The 23,595-nt window shown below is 39.6% G+C and overlaps 1 protein-coding gene across 14 annotated transcripts in view; it reads right to left on the bottom strand.

Moving 5' to 3' along the window:
- Positions 1-4,037: 4,037 nt before the first annotated feature.
- LTBP1 (latent transforming growth factor beta binding protein 1) overlaps positions 4,038-23,595 on the bottom strand; it is a 184,451-nt gene continuing 164,893 nt past the window's right edge. For 13 of the 14 annotated variants that reach the window (XM_012572450.5, XM_030268499.4, XM_030268498.4 and 10 more), the window contains 6 exons: positions 23,299-23,427; positions 21,839-21,979; positions 19,392-19,562; positions 9,752-9,874; positions 6,308-6,457; positions 4,038-5,066 (listed from right to left, as the gene is read on the bottom strand). In XM_012572450.5, coding sequence (XP_012427904.5) covers positions 4,897-5,066; positions 6,308-6,457; positions 9,752-9,874; positions 19,392-19,562; positions 21,839-21,979; positions 23,299-23,427 — 884 coding nt within the window. In that variant the 3' untranslated portion in view covers positions 4,038-4,896. The remainder of the gene's footprint in view (positions 5,067-6,307; positions 6,458-9,751; positions 9,875-19,391; positions 19,563-21,838; positions 21,980-23,298; positions 23,428-23,595) is intronic. The other variant, XM_030268501.4, reaches the window with a different exon arrangement.

Here is a 23,595-nt window from a genome sequence, read left to right as displayed (position 1 = left end):
AAACTTCAGAGTTCAGTGAGGTTGTTCAGGTGCTGAGGCACAGCAGTAATTTCTCCAATCTAGAGGGGAAAGAGCAAAGTGAGCACAGGCCTCAGACATATGTGGGGCAAAACATGCAGCCTGAAGACTGTCAAAATATGTATCTGGTGATCCAGTGGTCTTGAAGGAAACCTGACATAGCTGACATCCTGCATTTCCTTGGTTTATGCCATTCTTTCCCCATCAGGTACTAAAATCTCTTACTAATACAGGTTGTCACAGGATAATCCTGTTTCATTACATGTTCTCTTGTAGGCACACGGGCACTGAAGGCTGGTGAGGAGCAAACTGGTCTTTGGATTCAAGACCTTGCACAGCTGCGCCAGCTGTGGAGGTGGTACCCTAAATGGGTCCAGATTTTCTAGTCCTGCTGTTGTGTGAGTTTATTCCTGGAGCTGAAAGTAGTGAGTAGGCCAGTCCTGTAGCAGCCTTTGTTACTCTCACAAGGTGCCACTCATTACTCTCACTTCAGCATGTGGCTGATCTTCCTCATTCCCTCAGTAATTCTGCTTCTCTTTTGGATGCATCGTATTCAGCTTCCTAGGTAGATTTCAGATCTTCTAATAGAAAAAGCTATAAAAATACCAAATAATCACAGAACCACAGAATCAATTGGTTTGAAAAAGACCTCTGAGATCATTGAGTCCAACCTATGACCAAAAAACAGCATGTGAACTGGACCATGGCACTGAGTGCCATATCCAGTCTTTCCTTACACACTTCCAGGGACAGTAACTACAGCAGTCATGGTCTCAGAAGTGAATAGTAGCCTCTGTTACACACAGCGGTTCACCCCTTCTTTGCTTGAATGGCTCCTTAATAACTCTCTTGGCCTGCTTGGTGTTAAAAGAGACCCCAGCATACACAAACTGCTTTTCAAAGTGGGTGGCATTGTTAAAAGAACAATACTGTAGTGTCTTTTAGAGGCAGCAGCAGGGTTCCTGAGTTTGCCCTGCACTTTGAAGGAAGTTGCTGCCCAGATCAGGCCTGTGACATGCTGTAATTGGGCCTGCCACCTTTCTTTTTGAGGAATTAGGAAAGTGCCAAAGCCAGGAGCCCATCTGCTTCCAAACTCAGATTCAACCCACACGAGGGTAACAATCAATATGAGCTAATAGCTCATGACAACTCCTTCGGTGCCTTCAGCATTCTAGGATTTCTCTTAGTCAGGAATTAACTTGAGTATGTCTGTTGCCACTGACTAGCTGAATATTTGTCATCACTGTGAGTTCTGTCTCTTAGATCCAAACGATCTGTCCAGCTGTGAGAGTTTTTTTCCCAAGGAATGTTAGTGTTCACTTTGATAGTTTTAACACTGGCTAATTTTTTCACTGCATAGCATCCCAACATGAAAGTATCTGTTCATATCAAATATCTTTCTAACTGAAATGCACATAACTCCAGTTCCATAGTAACTTCATTCTCATTAACATGGCAGCATTAAAAGGGAACTAGCAGAATTCAGTTCTACCATGTCAGCAATTTTACTTTTTGTAGCAAGGAAATGTCTGCCTGAAAAAGGACTGATTTTTTTTTTTAGAGGATCCATATGGATATATAAAGTATTGGTGCAGTTTAGTATAAATTGTAATCAGTTCCAGATTCTGCTGTACTCAGAAACTTGAATCATGGAACTGTACGTGGTGGTTTCTGTATTTTGAAGGCTCTCACCTAAACCGCAGCTCTTGTAACAACTAAAATGGCTACACCCATGGTGTCCAATCCCTTGTCTTAATCATGTTAAGAAAATGTTTGTTTAACTATGAATCAAAGTTGTATTCCTAAGCCCTGCAGCTTTTCAGGTGAAATGACAGACCAGCCTTGCTATACTGGGGCAAAGTAGGTGGGCTCCAAAGGCTGAATTTCACTAAATTCCTTCAATTGTGGTTCCTTTGTCAAAGCATTTCTGAAGGCCTGGAGCCAGGCAACGTGGAATACTAAGCACTGGGATGTAAGTGGGATTTAGGCTGCTTGGTCTGCCTTTGGCTCCCTGCGTGTGTTTTAAGGCATATTAGAAGTACAAAGAGGTGGAAGGGAAAGGCACAAACACGCACAAAGTCTGCTGCTTATGCAGTGTCTGTGATTGATAGAAGTGTGTAGCTGTAACGAGCACATGGTTATTGAACCAGCAGAATGTTTCAAGCTTTTCAGGGCTTGGATCAACTGCTGCCCTCTTGAATTAGGTAGGGGAGATGGAAGATGGCTGGACACACCAAAATGTTTTTTGAGAATTGCTGCCAACAGAAACTGAGAGGTGAAGAGATAGTTTAGGTTTGCTGGGGGATTTGTTTTTCATGGAACCAGAGCCAGCATAAGGCATTCCTCTGAACCTACTGGTAGCTTTCAATGCTGTGACCAATTTCAACCATATCAATAAGGCAAACTAGAGCAAAAGTCCAGCCCAATCTGAGGTCTGTGAACTACGATGAAGAGCTAGAGACAAATGACCCAACTAATCCTCCCTGCTGAGAGCATGGACAATATCTAGTGTGGCAGCAGTTGTGCCAATCCATCTGCCTCTGTCAGCATGTCTGGCCCTCACACCTGAAAACAGGTGCTACCTGCCTATGGATTGATGGAGTACTGGGATGGTAAAAATCTGAGGCTGGGGTGAGAGCTGCAGTGGTGGCTTGGGACCTAGGCTGTCTTACAGAGATGAACGCATCTGGTTACTGAAGCAGAAGGAGGTGGGAGTCAGAAGAGCACTCACTGTCTTGTCTATGAATTTTCATGGTGGCTGAAAGCAGCCCAGGGCTCATCCTGAATGAACCCAGTGAAAGGTTGTAACTGTGACCTTGCTCTTTATTAAGATCATAGGATTAACTCAAGCAGGACAACTAAGAGCCCTTTAGTTACAGCATTCACTAGTAAGACTAGACTTTCCTTCCTTCTTCCTTAGCCACAGCAGGTAAGCAAAAATTATTTTTGTGCGTGTAATTATAGAGCAGCTCTAGTGCTTGTAATCCACCTCACTGGCTATCCACCCTCTCCTGCCCAATTCTAGAAAAGTAAAGAGAGTTCAGCACTTCACAAAGAATCTCTTCCCTAAGGATGCCCCTTTCCAGAGTTTTACTGAGAATGTTTTAATGCATTTTGACAATACCTCCACTAGTCCTAGTGTCAGGTTCCAGCAGACAGAGAAAAGGGTCCTGGGAAGGACAGATGCTCCTGCACATTTACAGTCACATGGACTTTAGTATGATCTACTGTAGTGTGCAGAACTGAAAGGGATGGAGCTTATGATATTTTTGGTTCAGTGGATGACCTGAATATTGGAAAATAAATTTTATTCAGAATCAAAATTTTTTTTTTGTGAAATGAGAAATAATAACCTAATTTTTGGACAATTGGACTGAATTTAAAAATCTAAAGTTATCCTTCTTTTAATTCAGGACAGGTCTAAAAGACACAGCAAAACATTTCATTTGAAAAATATGAAAAGGACCTCTTTCAGGATTTCTGAAAGAAACTCTTTCACTCTGGAGAAGGGCAAAGTGAAACATCTGTCAGTCTCCTAATCTCTTTCTCCCCTTCCACTGAAAAATAAGAGCTGATGGGAAGGTACAGCTCATCAAGAAAAGGAAATTCTCTCCCTTCTCCTCAGTATTTCTGAAAATCAGGCCATCATACTGTAGAGTGTTATTTGCAGATTAAGAGGGAAACATGCCTAAACCAGGAAAGAAAAAAAATTCCATGTGAATCAGCTTCCAAGTCAAACAGTTTCTTTAGGTCTGTGTTTGAAATCTTCCCCCTGGAAGCCTAACTTCAGGCATTAACTAATTCAGATTCTGGTCTTATTAAAACAGAATGAGAAGGAAAAACCAGCCAGACAACTCCTTAAGACTATTGTAATGTAAATTAAATCTAGTACTGAGAGGCTGATTCTTGTAAACACCTGAGGGCTGATTTTTGTAAAACAAATATAAAAAAAAAAAAAAAAAAAAGAAAAAAAAGAGGGTGGGGAGCAGAGGAAAGAAGCCAAAACTAGTAAACAGTACTTTTTTTTCTAAAAAAACAATGTGATTTTATTGAGTTTTAATATACAGCTTTAATATGTTAGGGTAATCATACAAGATCTCTCTTGTGTTCAATTTACACATTACAATAGAGATGTGAGCTAATATCTTTTGGTTTAATGTACAAAAAGGAATCCAATGTTGTCCACTAGCAGCTTTGAACTTGGCAAGAAAGGTTCTAAAGACTTTAAGTGCAGTAACAACCATACCGGATACAAAATGAATATAAGGACTTTTCGCCAAGGTATATAAACATTTGGAAACAAATGGTGCCTGCTCCACAGGGCAGACAACTCGCAAATTAAAAAAAAGTCACTGACCAATGTTCCAGGGAAGGAGGAGCATCACCCTGTGTGACAGTTTTTATAAAATGGACTAAGAATATCTGTATCATAGAATTTGTACTGCTCAGAAAAAAGGTCTGAAAAGAAACAGTAGGCAAGGAAATGAACAATCAAAAAAATGACATAGTAATATGAAATATTTCCATCAGCATTTAAATGCCAAATTAATCAAGCAATAGTAAAAAAATCCAAAACAAAACAAAAAAAAAAACCCCCAAAGCTCTTCTGTTTCAAATAACAGCACTGTTTTTGATTATTTTTTTTTTTTTTATGAACATACTATATACTTGTTTCTTTCATACAGAGCAATGTGTCCATTTGGTCTGTCACTTCAGTGAAGCTGATAAACAACCAACCCATCATGTCTCACCTTTGATACATTTTAACCCTTTTCTCCCCTTTTGTTTGCTACTCTGGTGCCTTCTCAAGTTAAATACTTTTCTTCCTTTTCTTTATACAGTGCAGAGTATACGGGCTTAGGATGTAGAGATTTTCCTCTACTCCAGTTCACTCTCTGGTTCTGAGTTCAGTGGTGTGCAGTAGTTTGGCTTGTCTGAAGGCACGTACCCAGGGAGACACAAGCACTTGTAGGACCCTTCCGTGTTAATGCATTTGGCATTCTTGCAGAGGGACATCCTGTTGTTCAGCTCGTTGCACTCATTCACATCTGCAAAATGGAGACATCAAAAGACACATGTACTTAAGTCTGGTGTGTAGTTAATGCTCATTTAGTTCCAGCATTGTTAGGACTAGAACAATCTGCACAAATGCCCTGAGAACTTTATTTTCAGTTCCAACTGGGTGGAATTCGGCTGGGCCAAGGCTCTAAAAGATTAATTGGGAAGAGGTGGAAGTTATCATAGGAAATCAATAGAATATTAAAGGGCCATAAACTGTTAGATTACCAAGTCCAAATTCAGCTCAACTGCACAACAACATTAAGTAACCACTTACATGTGTTTATCTGATGACTGAAAAGTGACTTAAGAAAGAATCTCGAAGTTCTTAGCATAACATCTGTACTTTACCAGCTGAATACTGTAGGAGCTACTGGTGTTGTCAACTGAATAGTTGTGAGGACAAACTACCTGCACTCAACACACGCAGATTTGGACAGACATACACAGCAGCCACATCTTTTCTTACTAAGGAGGCCAGCTTGCCATAAAGTCCTGAAGATTACAAGGCACAGAGGCATCTCCTCCTCATAGAGCTGGGGGATTTCAGCTGTGTGTCACAAAGCAAAATGCTAAACAAGGTTAGTGCAGACCTTAAACTGAAGTAATCACACTGTTTGTACTAGGGGTGGTTGTTTTGCTTCATCTTCTCACTGACATTTGCAGTTCCCATGTTTAGTTGTTTTAATTGAAGATACAGATGTCTTGGTTAGTAAACATGCAGATTTACTAGTCTGAGAGTGAGAGAAACAGTTGAGTCTGTTGGCTGTTGAAATCTGTGAAAATCAGGGCCAAACTTCACCAGCTGGTTATATGCATATTTAGGCAATCACTCTGAATCCATGCTAAAAATCCACTCTTAAAATCACTCTTCTGCTCTGGATCCAGTTCCATCCTCCTAGCTTACTAAAGCCTTTGAAAAACATTTGGTCTGCACATTAAAATCTTGATATAATTTTAACCTTCATTCCGCAAACGTGTGTCTGTTCACTTCCACTCTTTTAACTGAACACAGCTGTAATGACCAAGATGCACTGAGGAACACCAAAATATTTTTGTAATAATAATTACTAGCCTTTGAAGTAAATAAAACTAAGCTTGGATCTTTAATACAATTCAGGTGATCATCCTTAAATCCTTTGTTTGAGGCCTCCTAAAGTCAAGTGACTGAGTAAACTGACAGACTATCAGGAGATAACAGGGGATATTACAGCTGATATGCTATCCTCACCAACACAGGTCATTTTGGCCATGTCCAGGTGATAACCATCAAAGCAGTCACAGGTGTAGCCTTCCTGGACTCTTACACATCGGCCATTTTCACATCCATTCAGAATACCACATTCCTCTGCTTGTAGCTCCTCAAAGCTGTTCAGGAAACCTGGAAGAAGAAAGAATTGCAAACAAGTAGGTCACAGAGCTATTGAATCAGTATACCCAAATATATAGTGGGAGACTGAAATTCTCTCAGAAGTTTATTGGAATGTGACTTGACTTTGCAGAAAATAGGTCAGCTTTAGCAGAGCTGCTCCATCTGGAGTTTTAAATGTACCAGAAAAGTTGTGATACACTTTAAGATGGAAACTGAATAACTTGGTAACCTCTTAGGTTTTATTTTGTGTTAAAAATCTGGGGTTTGTTTTGTTTTGTTTTGTTTTGTTTGTTTTTTTTTGTAGAATGGAAACTCCATAATTTCATTGTTTATTTTTTAAAGGGTAAGTCAGTGTTTTCTAAATAGCACATTTTATTTCAATTATTACGTTTATCAGCCTTTAAGGAAACAAGTGGTCATGCAAATTGGGAAAGTTTCTTAAAACAGGATTGTAGAAAAATAAGGTGTGTGTGTAGAGGGGTAAGAGATGCATTATAATTTATCCATAAGAAAACATACTAAAAAAAAATCAATCCCAGCTGCCATAAGGAAAATAAGAAGAAATCAGAGACTGCTTTCCTGTTGTGGTTTTTTGCTAACAGCCGTTTGGCTTGTGCTTCAGTGACTGGTGCCAGTACAAATACCTATAATCTACCAATTCCTCCTTGTCATAATTCTAGATGGTGAGCAGTCAAAGCTCAAAGAGTTGAGCTTTTTTTTTCCCCCTCTTATACAAAGAGTTGTCTTTGTATTCAGTGGTTTGTATAATGCTTTTTGTGCTCCCTGCCTTAGGGATTTTGTCACAGTTATGCTTTTATATATAAGGAAGAATTTATAATTACAAAATTATTTTACATTTTTACATGTTCAGAGCTTGTCTCTAGGACTGAACTGTTCCTCTAAGTCCTAAGTTTTTTCCCACTAGCTTTCTGCTCATGGAGCAGTGATGTAACAGGACTGCAGATGGCAGCCCATCACATCAAACAGACTTCTGTGGAAAAAGCTGAGAATGTTTGAGTCATAAGTTTAATATGACAGTGAATACAGAGGGGAAATTGGAGCTGGAGTGGAATAGAGTAGGATATATCTCCCCATCTATCCTGTAACAGGTAGTGGCTCCGCCAACAAGCCAGCAACTTATTGAAAAACTGTTTACTCATTCATATTTCAACAGATGTGATACATGTATTTGCTAAGCTACCTAGGAATATGAATTTTTCCCTTCCTTATGTTTTTTTCTCTTGTCTTTTCTTATTTACTCCATCCTGTCTTGGTCCTTGAGGCCCTCTTTTCTACTGACCTGCTTTTTCCTTTTCTTCTCTGCCCTTTCCATATCTTTGTCCACAAATACTTTGTCCACAAATACATATCTTTGACTACAAATACTGTTCCTATCCTGGTTTTTCTAGCATGGTGGGCTTCTGAGTAAGGATCAAGCTGGTCAGTAATAGGCTAAATAGATTCTGCAGACACTGAACACATAATGTGAAGTAAGTACTTGCTGACAGATGTCACATCTCAGGAACACAGATAATACACAGGACGGATACATATGCACATTAAATGGGAAATATTGCAGTCTTTTTCATGAGCCTAGTAAATCACTTCTCAGTGCAATAGTATTGAGGATATTGAGCACCATCCTCATGTAGGTAACCAAGTTTCATTACTTGCTGGAGTCCTCTGGCAGAGCTTGTAGAGAGATCAGGGGAGACCTATGAAGTAAAGACCTTTTCTAATTTAGAAAACAGTGCAAAAAAAGGGAAAGGAGTCCTCCCAAACACACAGATATTTTTCAAATATTTACCAGAAATATAGCTTATATGTAGGCATATATACACATGCATAAACATATATACATATTTTTCCCCTCCCTCTCTCTGTCATGAATACAGAATGTTGTAATTTCAACTAGCTAAAACTAAAATATGTATCACTCACAGCAAGTTCTACTTCACAAAATATACTCTAGTTCAAACTGCTTGATGGGACCTGTATTGTAATTCTGAGGTATGTATTTGCTTCTGTAGAAATTGAATGCACAATGACAAATATTGCACTGAAGTACATGGCCCTGCCATGGGATGAGATATGTTGTTGTATTCCTCACACAGCCTGCAGTAGGATTGTGATCTTGAACTCTCTGATGCCCTAAATAGGATGCCCCATCTGGTTCAGTGATAGAATTGGAGCGAGAGCCATGAGTTCTTAAGCCTCTGTCTCTGAGAGGTTGGAACTAGATGATTTTTAAGGTCCCTTCCCACTGCAGCCATTCTATGATGTGGTCTCAGCTGTGGATTCAAAACTTTCCACAATTTATCATATTTTTTTACCACTAAATTATATACCTTGTTTATACCTTGTGAAATGCTTCTTTCCAGATTAACAGTACATTAGGATTGCTTACCCAGTCATTGTTCTGTGTTTTTTGTGGTGTGATCTGTAGTTTTCAGCTGTGTGACATTTCAGTTGCACATCAACACTCAGTAACACTGACTGGGGAAGTGCAGAGTGGCAACTTGCAGGCCATATGTATGTAAAGCATGAGAAATTATCATCTCCTTCTGATACTTCCACTTTTCTTCTCTAAAACTGTGATGAAGTATTCTGGACCTGTACAGGGTGCCTGATTTTGAGGAAGATGCTGAAATCTGTAAGCATTTATCTCCTGCAAATTTTAACAGTCATCTGTTGGGCCCAACCCAACATAAAGAGCCCTGATATTCCTCAAGTACAAATGAGATGTTCTGTACAATCCCTCACACCCTGCTTGGCAGGCCACAGCATCCAGCCTGAAGTCCGTACATATGTGTATTCTCTAATCACACTGTGCTGTACATTTTCTCTGTTGAGCAAGAATGTCTTGCTCTCATTTCACTCATACAAGTTCTGTGGGGAAATCGTGGAAAGATTAAGAGGGTTTTTTTTTTTTTCTTATAAATTTAATGCACTCTGGAGAAATCTGTCCCATGCTCCAAAGGAAAACCAATTTGTGAGAAGGAAAATTGGCAAGCCTTTTGACCTTGAGCTGTAAAACTGTTGGTAAACACAAATTTAGTACACTTGGCACAAACTGTTTCACTAGATTAAATATTAATTGTACACTGAGCCCAACTGGACTCTCATACAAACCTGGCTCTTGAACTGGAACACTTGACTGAAAGCTAGTGTCTTACGAATAACTAAAGCATAAATAGGCCACTCTACCCAGAAGCAAGAAAAGAATGAAACTGGCTACAGGGAGAAAAAACTGAAGCAAAAATCTCGTTTCAAGTCTTTTACATAACAGAGAATCTTGCTTACGGTCTTCAACAAAGTATGGATTGGTTTCTGGAGTGTAGTGCTCCTCAAAGTCAACTAAAGCATCCTGTCCATATGGCCGTCGAGATCCTGGAACAGGAATGTTGCACAGCTGGGCGTAATCCTCTGAAGGGGGAAAGAAAATAAGATATAAAAGCAAACACGCTTGAAACAAAGGCTGCATTACATTAGTCCCAGTGAGCTGTGGTTCGTATTTGCTGGAAATAAAATTATCTTCCTAGAAACACCATAAATCTGCAGGAAACAAAATTTCTAGAAAGCATTCTCTTTTCAAGAAAGATGTCATTAAAATGTTAATGAGCCAAATATATACTATTAAGTCATAATAGGGATAACACCAGGGATAGATTTGCATCAATAACAATACAAAAAGTTATAGGTCAGGTTCTTCTGTTCTGCATGGGAAGCAAGAGCCAAGGGATGCTGTGTGCATCTGAAGTGCACTGCTGATGCACAGAATTCTCTCCAGGGCTATCTCTGTTTATACTCCTCATTCTGTGGAACAAAGGCTATCCCAAACTGTCATTGCTGCTAGCAGAAGCTTCCTCAGGGGAAGTAAATTGGGGTGGATACAGCCAATATTTCTGGCACCATCAGCCAACCTGATAAATCAGAATGAAAAATACTCCTAAAATAGCCCACACTTATCTACAAACTGTATCTTCAACCCACAGGCTTAGAAGTGTCAGTGCTGTTCAAAGTCTCCTTGGCTGTGAAGTTCAGAACATGGGGAAATACACAGAAGAAAGAGTTACATCTGATTTTGTGTTTCTCTAAAAGCTAGACAACACAAGTTGAGACCAAAAGCAACTCTTCATTTTAGGTGTCAGAGTCCATGTTTGAAATGCTTATGTAGAATTTGACTCTTTTATAAATCAAATAAAAATTGTGTCAATTATGTTTCTACTACTCATTACTAAAAGACATACAATTTATTAGAAAACAGAAATATTGTTAAAATACAGCAACCCAGGTGCTTCCTTACTGTTGCTACAGTCTATTTAGCTTCTGGTTGTGAAGATTGCCTGGTGTTCTGAGAATCAGGCAGAGAAAGGACGGGAAAGAAAAACCACCAAAAGAGAGGGAGGAAAAAAAGCCCTAAGCAGATACAGAATCCAAGAATTGCAGATGGTCGCAGAGCCAGAAACCTCATGCTGTGTAGAACTGTCCCAGACAGCAAATAGTTGGATAAGTCCAGACTGCCTCTAGACAGTACAGAGCACAGCCCTACTTGCTGTCCAGCACTGTAGTTTTATTTTTACAGGTAGTATCTCCTTCACCTGGAACGATTTTATTTTGTACTGAAAACACCGAAGTGTTCAAACAGTCTGTTTGAATTCTGTGGTCAGCAACCTGGCCCTTTGAGAGCACAAGACGGAGCAGTACAGGCAAAGCTTGTCTGTGCACACCCAGAGCTGCCATGGCTGACAGTCCAAATTTGCACCATGAACTCCCCAGAGAACTGAAAAATCATTGTACATCCCACCACATTCTGCTGCAAGAGCAAAGTGGTTTCCTTTGAGCTATGTCCTCCAGAATATATTTATATATAGTAATAATATTCAAACACCACTTTCCTCTCCCAGAGAACAAAGTACGCTGCCCAAGAGCAACATCCTAGGGCACATGAAACAAAGCCAGCATGGCAAAATAAACAACATGTAGCAAAAGTTACTTACATCCCTGACTGCATAGCTTCCCACTGAGATACTGTGAGCACAGTATAAGAGTTGTTACAGGACCAGAAACACCCCATTCTTTCTTCCCCACATCTAACTACAGATTAAAATCCATGCATGGGGACAGGTTATCATCTCAGAATGATCCCTTCATTCATATGGAATGGACACACAGGAAAGCTATGCAGAATAGTAAAAGCACTTTCTCACAGATGCCCACAAATGTTCTTGGCAAAGGAAATCTGTGTTCTACCACAAAATACTAATTCATCCGGCTTGTGTGGAAGAAACCACTCCATAAAAAGAGTCAGTGAAAGGCAGAGGGACAAGACAAGCAGCTCTTAGGGATCACTGCCTCTTCTACATGAATGTGATCTGATGGGAAGGGCTGAGCAGAACCTGTACACTGCTTCCCAGATTACTCAGTGCTACTTTTACCATTAGTGATACTGGTACTATAAACAATGTTTTAGTTCTAAGAAAGCAGTTGGAACTTTTGAAAATCCATAGAGCTGGAGCTCTCACATACATGAGGGTTGCATAGTCTGAAGATTATGCAAGATAATTTTATATTGCATGTCTGCAATGCAAAAAACTAAGAAATGTTGACAACAGAAACTTGTTTCCTGCCCTACTGGTCCCTCAAAAATCAAGTTCTGAAAGTCTGCATTTTTAGGTCTTATACCTGTAATACTCTCTTAATATTGTATGTTCTGTTTAGCTGTCCAAGTAGTGTAGACTAAATCTCTTGTCTTTTATAATGTGTTAATTCAGTCACTAGGTGCTCGGGCAATAGACACAAGGGGAGCAACAGCAACTCACCTAAGAAACCAACAGCAGAAATTCAGAATCAATAACAACAGTAAGTTATCTATTCCACCTTTCACAGCTTGTCTTTTTCTTTTTCTTTCTCATTCTTTTTTTTTTTTTTTTTTTTCCCTTTTTTCTCCTCAGGGAAAAAAAAGGGTGTGCGGAGAGCAGAGTACAAAGACTGAAAGATATATGGGGGGCAACATTCTGGAAAGGTCATGAGAACTGGTGTTTTTAAATAAGGTAGACTTGAGACTTGGATCTCTGACAGAAATGAACCCATCACAGTGCCCCTGTGGAGGATAGAATAAGTTACAGGAATGACAATTTCTGTTGTTTTCAACTTTTCTTCTTTTTATGCTATGTTCCTTCAGTTCAAATTAAAAAGAATGTATTTTAGGTCACTGTGATGTGTGTTGGTCACAGTTTTCCAGAGGAGGGAATGACAAGAACAGAGCGCTGTACGGTTTGTGGGTGAAAGCCTGACTGGTGCACAGAAACTTGCAGGCAAGTATTCAAATGGGAGAACAGCATGACATTGCCCTAGGGAAATGAGAACAGGAAACTGAGATCAAGAAGGCGGTAAGGGGGCAGAGACCAAGACAGAACAGGTAACTACCCCTGCATAACAGAAGCATTTTAGTTGTCACAGAAATTAATGCTCACTTTAAAATTAATCTTTCCAGTAAAGTTGAAAGAAAATACCCTATAATTCATAATGAATGAAGAAACCTTTTTCTGCCTTTTTCTGTTCACTCATCTCTTGGCTGTGATCAGGGACAGACAATATAACTACAGTTCAAGAGGTAAAACACCTCTTTGTTTTTAATACAGCTTAGCCTACATTGGTCTATGGGTTTCTAAGTTTTTCTCATAACTTGCAAATGAAGCATTGAGACAGCTTGCTGTATAACTTAGGGTGGCTATTATAAAAGGAAGCTGATGTATGCTTCCAAAAATGTAAAGGACATTTTTAAAGTCAGAAGTATTGCTTATTAAACAAGTGTTAAGGGATTACATCTAGACACACATGTGTACTGGCACAGATGTTAGCTGTAATTGGTGATGAAAGCTTGGCTGACAGAGACAATACAATATAAATTGTATGGCTTTTAGGTGCTTGTTAGCAAAAATGCAGCTGTGAAAATGTGCATCTAATTTGCATATACAGTTGTAACTGAGCAAGCCCTTGTGAGTCTTACTTGTACCCAGAGGCCTAAAAATCATAATGTCAGAAACATTATTCCGTATTTCATGTATTTAAAGCAAAATATTATATAGAAGTATTTCCTGACACAACCATGAAACAACTACACCACAGCCAGTCCAGCTCTGCCCATAAAGAAACCTTTAGTTCTGTTCCAGCTCCTCAGAATTGTCAACATCACACACACAAAAGAAGCCAAGACTAAGAAACCAAATCAGATTCTTCAAATTATTAAAGAATGCAACAGTTTCACCAAAGGTTCTGGACACCAATCTAAATTGGTTACCTTTATGCTGTCTCAGGAGATTGCATCACATGAGAACCAAAGCTAAAGGTATTTCTGCTCTGTATTTAGATTGTGCTATTTGACAACTTTGAAAGCTTCACTGATGTTGCCCATGGATAGATGCTAAGATTTGCAGTGAACAGCATTGATATCTATTCTACAGCACAAGAAAAAGGTAAGGGTGTCAGTCTTAAAGGTTATTTTTCATTAGTTAAGAAGGATGTTCATATTGTCTCATGAACACGCTCTAAATGAAATCCCTGGAAAAGATTCACAGTGGACGTAAAGCACTTGCTAAACTGGAATAATTACCAAATTGATTGTCTCAAAACTTCTTGGTAGTGATCTTTTGTTCCTCTACTAATGCTGCTCAAGTTTTCTAAAATGATCTTCCCATTTCTTTTGCTCCAAGTAGATAGTTAAAAGTTGTAGTAAAAGTCAGGTTGTTTCTGACACAACTTTGCTCATGACCTTCTGACTCCTTGCTGATTTCCATGTACACTTGGAATGTGAGGTTCCATGAGAAAGAACCTTTAGCCAAAGCTACTCTGTATGTCTCTCCTAACCTTCAGAAAAATCACTGAAACTCTTCACCAACAGAAATTAAATCAGCCAAAAATCTGCACAACCAAACACATGAATTTGCATATTCAAGGCCCAATTACTGCAATATTTTAAGCCCAGAGGATAATCCATTTGACCAGAGTCCTTATCACAAAGGAGGAACAATGCCATTCTAAATGGAAAGATGAGCAATGATCCATAGAAGTGAATCCAGTGCCTTCCTGCTGATCTTTACCATCCCAGAAGAGGAGAGATGAAAATTTATCCTTTACACATTGTTTTTTCCCTGTACTTCCAGATCTTCATGAATGACATTAGCCAGAACTTAAAGGGAACACTATGTTCTCATAATATGAAAGTTCAGCCCAGAACTAACTCATAATGTTTACAAAGGATACACAGAGTTCCTTTCCAGCAAAAAGGCAATCCAAACAATCTGTTCTGCCAGAAATGGGCAGAATTCAACTCCATGTAGGCATCTCTAAGGGTCTGCATCTGAATTAGTTGTTCATTGTCCATTTTAATCCACAGAAAGAGATAACCACTTCTGGGACAGCATCACATTGTAAAGCATGTGTCTAGAACAGGTCAGGGGAATCTACTGCTCAGGGTGCTGATTTATCTTTCCTGATGGAAGGAAAAACTGGCAGGACCAGCACTGGTGTGGGTTTCTGTATAAAAACCACAATATGAAATTGTCCAAGAGAAATCCTACATTATACAACAGCCCAGGTGATCCACATTATCCACAACTCTTAGTGCTCTTCCAGCATAGTCTTTGCAAATGCTAAGGTGGAAATAAAGAGAAACTTCAAATACAATATAAACAGCAGTTCTTTATGTGACTTCTAATCCCAGAGAACATCTGAAACATGTACTTACTGAAGATCTACCATTGTCTTTTCTGCAGATCTTCTAAACATAAAGCAGTTCCATAAAACCCCACCAAGTAATAGAATTTAAAACTTAAGAGTAGAAAAAGCATTTCTAAGGATATACAAATAAGCAGGCTGATAAACTGACTGCTGGTGCCTTTTCCAGTTGCCTAAGAATGTGTTCATGACATTATCTTAGTACTCACACCAAAAAAGTCTAAGTTACAGATGTAGTAATATACCCCCACTCTCAACAGTTATTAAAATATCTGCTAAAGCTGCTGAGTCCCAGACCTACCTCACCCTGGTTTTCTGTATGAAAGCTTCTCCAGGCAGCCAGCTACAGAAAAGGAAGTACCCTCCCTTAAATGATTGACATCTCCTTGGTTCAGGGGCTCCTAATACCACCTTACCTGCATCTTAAGGTGTTATTGAAGGAAAGGTGGTACTGCACTGCAATAGCCTCAACATTATCATTTTGCAAATACGAAAATAGGCTGTCTCTGTAAATTAAATGCTGAACCCCCGCACACCACATTACTCAACATTTTCCAGTTGTTAGTTCTATCTCCTCTCCTCAAATTTCCTGTAACCATACACCTTGCCTAAAATCCATTCCAGTCCCCTAAGGGTCTCACAGGAGTTTCTGGAGTCTCAGAACATTTACAGTTCAGGTCCTACAAGTTCAAATTAGTTTGAGGTGTATATGGCTTTATTTTAGATTTCAGATTTTTTTCAGTCTGGGCCAGTTGCTCTGTTTTCTGGCATGGAGGCTTTGATCCAGCTGCTAAACCTCTTGGTGCCTGTCCTGCTACCAGTTTCTAGACCATGGACTCTGGATGGAGAGAGTTGGGCAGGTAGGCCCAACTAAGAGGAAATTGACCAAGGAAGCAAAATTTCCAAAGGCCAGGCATCCAACATGCATTTTTATGGGTGGGTGAAATTAAGAAAGGATGCTTTACTGTTGTTTCCTGTTATGTTGTTTTCTAAACCAAAAAGTATCCAATTTTCTAATTTTCCTCAACTGGTCAATTTCTACAGATTGCCAATGACAAACCTTAAATAACACAGAAGTTTTTTAAGAATAATTACTAAACTGTTATTACTGCTCTTTGGGCAAATACAGACTAATGACACATGAGCTCAGAGAGAATACACTTCAGTAGCCAACATTTTGGTACTGATGAAATCTGTGAAACTCTTTATCTGCAATGGTGACATCAAAAGATAATAATGTACGTGAAAACAATGTCTTCACATCCCTTGTTTGCACAAGTCAGATATACTCAACCACAGCACTGCAGCTCATGTTTGCAGTATTTTGATCAGGACTTTGAACTAATATTTTGAATTTGTTCCTCAATGTTGTCATCAAAATACTTATCAGTCTTACTGTTAAGATGTTGCTGTTGATATTTGTTGCAATATCAAACAGTACTACTTATTTTTGTCTCAGTCTCTGAATGTTTGGAGTAATTTCAGTGGAGTTTGTTTAATTAAGCACTGATTAGTAGTTTTTAGAAACAGTAGCAACCATATAAGTTCTGTTTTCAGGCTGATTTAAGATTGTATTTCTTTTTGCTTAATATGGATAATTCTTATAAAAGTGCTCTATCTTCTCACTGGTTTTATGCTGGGTTCTACTTGAACAGGATATTTAAACCTTAATCACAAAAAATGGAGTCACTTTAAAGAAAAGCTGGATTACAAAAGCTAGAGGTTATTTTTAATAAAACATTAATATCTTTAGAAGGGACTTGCAAAAGTATCATGGTGGTAGGCCTGTATTTCCTTCTTTCTAAGGGTGGTGACTAGAACTTCAAATACATGGGACTTCAAATACAAATGGGACTATAAATAAGGTAAAAAGAAACCACAGATCTGTACTATGATCCAAGTGATTTAATGGTGAAGGTCTTGTGGTGATAATGCTTTTCACATCAGCAGGTCTTCTTTAACATGTGTTAAAAATCTTCAGAAAGCCCCTAACTGAGGAAATAAGCAAACACCTTCAGTAGTAAACCCAGCCAACACAATACCTAAGTATTTAAAAATGGAGAAATTCCAGGTTCCCCAGCCAAGACTTGAACCTGTGACCTGATGGCCTGGAGGTGTGAAAGCACTCTCTTGAGCCAATGATATCACTTTAAGTGCTACAGACTAAAGACATGTCAAATGAATCATTTATTCAGTTCAGTCAGCTTTAAATTTTTCTTGTTAAACGTTCCTGAACACAGAAAAAGGCTTCCAGGTTTCTGTGCGGGTGAGTGCACATGTATGTGAGGACAAATGCGCACATACCATCTCCACTAAAGAAATGAGAGTTTGTATGTTTGTTCTGACATAATAAACATGCTTTTATTTTTAGCTTCGTTCCAATCGAGGGATAATTTAAAGTATTTGGGATCACAGTATGCCTCAGTTTCAGTTAAAGCAGATACTTCTCAATGCAAAAAAAACCATTGCATAAAAGTTATTTTGTGTCTGGAGGGAGAAAGATTTCATTATCCAACATAATGCTCTTCAGCTTTGACTAAGGATCATCCAACTGATATTTAGGAGGTCATCCACTGGGAACCTCCATGTGATTTTTAAATTAATTTCTCAATTTTCTCCATCGAGCTAGTGGGGATTTGCACCCCACTGTTGGCACAGGAACTAGAATCCTGTGTTCCTAATGATCAAAATACATTATTTTCAGACTGAAATAGTTCCAATTTTTTTTCCTTGCACTTTTGTTTAAATCAAAAGCTTCTGGGAGTCCTCCATAATTGTGCTCTAGAGAAGAGTCTTGGAATTTGCAGCCTTTGTTTGATAGCTATGCTTGAAATTTTTCATCTTCCCTTGTGAGGCAGGTTCTCTTTGTCTGACCAAAGTTGGTGGTCCTTCTCTCTTTCTTTTCAGATTTATCCTGCTGTAAATGTACCTATCTAGAAATCTCCAGAAGTAAATCTTGTACCTAATTTAACAGGAACAGCTCTTCTTTGCTCCCTCAGGACTGCATGCTTGCATGACACAGATGGGTCACTCTCACCAGGTGATGAACTTTGTATGAAGAAAAACTCCTTTAATCTGCTCAATCTTTCCACTTGAGGAGTTCCAGGCCATAGCAACAATTCTTGCTATTAGCTGTTGCCCTGTATCAGGGCAACATTACATTTCTTTCCACTGCATTTGTTATTCTAGCAGGTACAGTAATTTGATGTCCTCATAAAAGATTTGTTCTGACAAAGACATTTCAGAGATTTCCAAATCTTATAAATCAAGCTGCTGTCATGCCCTGTTTTTCTTCTTCAGTCTTTTCCTGGGGTAAGCATCAGCCAGCAGTTACTCCAGCCAACATCATCAAAATCAGATGCTTTTTTTTCAGTTGCTGCATTTCCAAAGCAAACTCAAACAAGTAAAGATATCTAAGAACAGGTTCAGGGACCTTGCAAGTAAATTATAAAAGCATACAACTAAGCAGACAGAAACAACCACGTTAATGCTTCACTGAGCTTCGCTTCGTAGTTTTTTAATTCCTTGGTTATTCCTACAAATGTATTTATATATATCTAAAACATGTATTGCTTTAGCCACAACATTACCAGAGTAACTCAGGCCCAAGTGAAAATCCAGGAATGTTCACAATAAAATGCTTTACCAGTGCAGGTTGGTATTCCTACATGGAAAGATATGTCATTGAAAGACACATTTATAGTAAGAAAGCTGCATCTAAACTAGACGCTGGAACAGTTTATACAGGATGTAGAGAAGTTTGTATTATATCACCAGACTGTGTAACCAGGGCTGATGTATCTCAGGCAAAGCACAACATACACCTATGCTGCTTCCACTAGCCCCTTCTGCAGTCCCCAGAAATAAATCTGTGTGTCAATGACATTGCTCTCTGTATCCACTCAGCTTCTGTAGTCACCACAAGTAACACCTTCTACCTGAAATATCATGGAAGAGTATCTGATTCCCAAACACATGAACAAAATACAGTCTTTTGAAAATACATCAACAAGCTTTCTTTTTAACACTAAATTATATTCCCTGGAAATTCTTCAGTCCTTATTGGTAACCCATTTTTCTTAACTTGAGTGGCTAGGGTTTTTTTGCTCTTTCTCACATTATTGGTGCAGGTTCAAATGCAAGGTATTGAAACGATGAAGTGTTTCAGGTTTGGCTCCGAGCAGCGATGTGTGTGTTTCCTTACCTGACTCCTTCATAGGACACAGCGCGCACTGCATGCCCCAGGCCTCCCCATACAGGCAGCAGCACTCTGTGTACGTGGTCTGCTTTCCAACCAGCGGCCGACTACAGACAAAATCATCACTTAGGTGCTGCCAGCAAAGGTCCTGGTAGACCTCAGCTTCTTCAGTTTGTTCTGATGGAGAAGACAGGATGAGGTCATCATTACAGCACTGTTATTTAAATAAGACACTGGTATAATGATACATTTTATAAATTTAGACTAGAAAAATAACTTAGACTTTGCTGAATACAAATTTAAGCTTAGAAGTCATGACCTTTTTTAAGTGCCTGAGGTGGCTCATCCTTTGTATGTTCAGCTTTGGAAAAATCTTAAAAGGTTCCAAGTTGTCACATTAGGCCAATTTAAAAGCACATTGTGTTGGATATCCACAAACCAGATCTTTCTAAATCATAGTCATTGCTGAACACTTAACACGGATTCAGCTTGGCTCCCATGGAAGTTAACAGAGCTTGACAAAAACCAGCACCGAGAGAGAGGTGAATGTCTGGGGAACTCCATCCACAAAATGTATCTTTAAAAGTTGTTATTTGGCTTTTCTTATATTGCCGTCAATGCATCTGAAAGAACTTTTACAACTAGGGCAGAGATGAACAAAAATTTTACATGTGCTCCCTGGGAGACTGGACAAATACTTGGAAGAGAGAGTCCCATTAACTAAACAGACAAACTACATCAGTCTCAGGAAATCCCCTGAGCTGAAAATAGCTGGAGGCTGAGAGAGTGCTGGGGAGGGTGAAGAGAAGTATTGTTTATCTGCCCTCCTGGTCTCTAATCATCCACTTACAGCTATTGTTAAAGATAGAACACTGCTGTGAACTACTGTCACATTCTTATGAACATTAACAAAAATCTGTATTTTTCCAAGGCTGGAATATTTCAGAGGCATAATAGTTTTGACACAGATCTCAGAAGAGACCATTCCCAGTCCCAGCAAGTTTTAATCACTGCTGATCGGAAGGAGAGGAACTGTAAACTTAATCTTCCACTTGGAATGTAAAAACCTCAGCACAATCATTTTGTGAAGACATCTGCAAAGTTTTGATTTTGCTCCAACACAGAGTGAAAAATAAGTGTTGTCACAAACCAAGGTTCTGTTTTGTCTGTGCATATCAATTTCCTGCATTTTTACATTATGCATGGGTGAGTACAGAACTGAAACCTTGCTCTAGAGAAAAACTGAGTTCTGAAACCACAAAGGTGATCACAACTTAGACACCTATTCTAAGAGCTTGCCAGAATAAGCAGTGAAAAGCAGCAGTGGGTCTCTGCAACCAACTCCAAATTCTGCTGGAAGCAAAAGAACCAGCCTGCCCCCTCTCCCTCTGCGTGAGGAGGACATTGCCAGTAGGGATACAAGGCTTGAGTGTTCTGTGCTGGCTGAGATGATCACTACTGTGTCAGCTGAATGTCTCATGACAGAAGACCCTTTGGGCTCTTGCATTCTCTTCACATCCTAGATAAACCCAAAGGACAATCCTGCTCTTGGTTTGTTTAAGTGAAGACAGAACAATAGAAATGCTGTGGTTCTTTCAGTTCCACGCAACAGGGCAACCACATTACTCCTCAACAATTCGGAGTGACTAAAGCAGGCATTCACTCTGTATTCCCATTTCCTTTTACATAAGCATCTCAGGAAAACTCACTGCAAGTTGCAGGAACAAGAGGTTTGGATTTATGGTTATACAGCGCCAGCATTAAATCAATCCCATTGTAACACTTCATTCAAAGACATGAGTGGCATAGACAAAGCTGTGCAGACTGCATAATGATCTGGATTTCTGAGACATTTCCAAGAATCTTGTAATATCTAACATTTTTTTCTGAAACCAGTGTCTACTGAAATTAGAAGGAAACACAAAAATGTTACTTTAACAGTGACGTTGAAGCCCACAGCTTGAAACTGTGAGCTCAATGTACCTTCAAAGCTAATCAATTGAAAGCACACATACAATTTTAGCCATTTCCTCCTATACCCTGTCATTCCTGTTTTTATTTTACTTTGGTAGAACTGAATCTCGAGACTTAGCCTGCAGCCAAACCCCAGCCTTACTGAGACAGCAAGCAGGCTGTGCCTCATTACCTACAAGGCTGGACAAGGCAGACGCAGAGCTGGTGAACTGGCTGAAGACTCCTCAGCCCGAGCCTAATCTCACAATACTTCCAACAATGTCCTGTCTGTATAGGCAAAGTGGAGCACTGTGGAGTCCTACATCATGATGCCTTCTGGATCAATAGACGATGGTCCAAGCATTGCCTTCCAAAATCCTCCAGAAGAGCAGGCTCATCCAAGGATGACCCAGTCTAAGCATAGACTTCGGGTCTGTAGCCATGTCAGCACCACCTCGTAGAGGTGTACTCACTTCAGTAATACGTATAACAGATCATACCACTTGAATCTGCTGGTCTGACGCATCGCTTTTCTGTTGTGTCCAAAACCATTGGGTGTGTACAGAAACAGTTGTAAGATCCTTCTGTGTTAATGCACTGGCCATCAATACAGCTGTTTGGGTCCTGACATTCATCCGTGTCTTTAAAATGGAAGGAAATGTATCAAGGAAAGCCAGCACAAAGTATTTGCATTGTGTTAATCTATGTTTCTCTTTTCCTATATTATGAGCAGACTTCCCTGCATGCCTTCTGTAATTACCACAAATACCCATTGCTGGCAAAAAAGTCCTGCCTGTGCCCGTGGAGAAGGACAGACATCTGAAGGATGCTAACCTCTGATCCTCAAGTCTTAGGGAGCTAGTACAGAGAAGTACTAGGGAGGATAAGGAGGCTTGTTGCATGAGTTGCAATGCCAGGAATACCCTGCACCCTGCTGCCACTGCTTCCCACATTTGTCTCCCTTTAGGACAATACCAGCAGGCATTAGAGCTGGGCATACTCTTAGTGAGCTTGTCAGAAGAAGGGATCACCTTACCTAGCCATAGTAGTTATTTTTCTTAGTTTGTCTTGGAAAGCAAAAGCTGAAATTTAGCTCAAAGGGAAGGGCAGGACACTTCAGATAAATTACATTTAATCAGTTAAAATCCCACCCTTTGTAAAGAATAATCATAGAATCCCAAGGTAAAAGGCTCTCTTATTGCAGTTGCAAAAATTGCTTCCTTTCATTATGCTATTCTGCACATTATACATGGTTCTCTGCTTACAAAGCAAAAGCCAGGGTCATGGTCATGAGTAATTTTCAGTTGAATACCAGAACCAAAGGAGTACAGGGTGGTGCAGGCTAAAATGGGCTTATCAATGACCTCAACTGTAATTTCACATTGCATATTAACTCCTTGTGGAAAATAGCTATCCTTGAAACAAACAAACAAACAAAAAAGTCTGCATTAATTTCATTTAATATAGTCAACCTAGAACACTTACCAAATGAAAGGTGAGCTTCAACATTTCACTGCTCACCCCATACAGAAAGAAAGAAGGCTAAACTATACCTTGGCAGAGTAAGCAGCAGTGTGCATGTAAGAAGGGAGCCCCCTCTGATCACTTTGCGCTGCCCACATTAAGGCTGGCACCAGCTCTTGACTATACACTCAGAGGAGCACAAAAGGCTGTTCTGCAGATGTAAACTCCTGGGAGTAATTTGCTGGAAAAGGAGGCAAATAAAGCAAACCCTGCTCTACATGCCACAGCTATGTCATCCAGAATTGCTGCTCAGCCAAGCAGAAGAAAGGGAAATGACCAAATTCATCTTACAAAACTGCTACAGGAGTCCGGAGGCCCAGTGTTTCTCCCCTTACTGGAAATGCCACAGCTCTGATGGGAATCCTGCTGTAGGAGTCTGCTTGTTTTGCCCATCTGCATACCATTATAGTGACAAGACCACTTTAAATATACTTACCAAAGCACTGGAGCTTAACAGGGTCATAGTATGTTCCTTGCTTGCAGTAGCACTCATAACCTGGCTGTGTATTCAAACAGAAGCCATTTTTACAGATTTCTTGTCCAAAGAGCTGGCATTCATCAGCATCTGTGGAGAAAACATTAAAGGCTGTGTTACCATTTTTATTGTGATGCCAGGTGGACAAGCAAGATGGAATAAATCCTATACACTTCTCTGTTTAAACAGAAAATACCAGGAGCACAGATATCCACAGAAAAAAAACCCCATCAGACAACTAGTGTGAAAGAGGCTATG

The sequence above is a fragment of the Taeniopygia guttata genome, chromosome 3 (genome assembly GCF_048771995.1).
Source record: "Taeniopygia guttata chromosome 3, bTaeGut7.mat, whole genome shotgun sequence".
NCBI classification, from domain to species: domain Eukaryota; kingdom Metazoa; phylum Chordata; class Aves; order Passeriformes; family Estrildidae; genus Taeniopygia; species Taeniopygia guttata.
The sequence above is the reverse complement of the archived record's forward strand: the minus strand, read 5'-3'. Positions and strand labels throughout refer to the sequence as shown.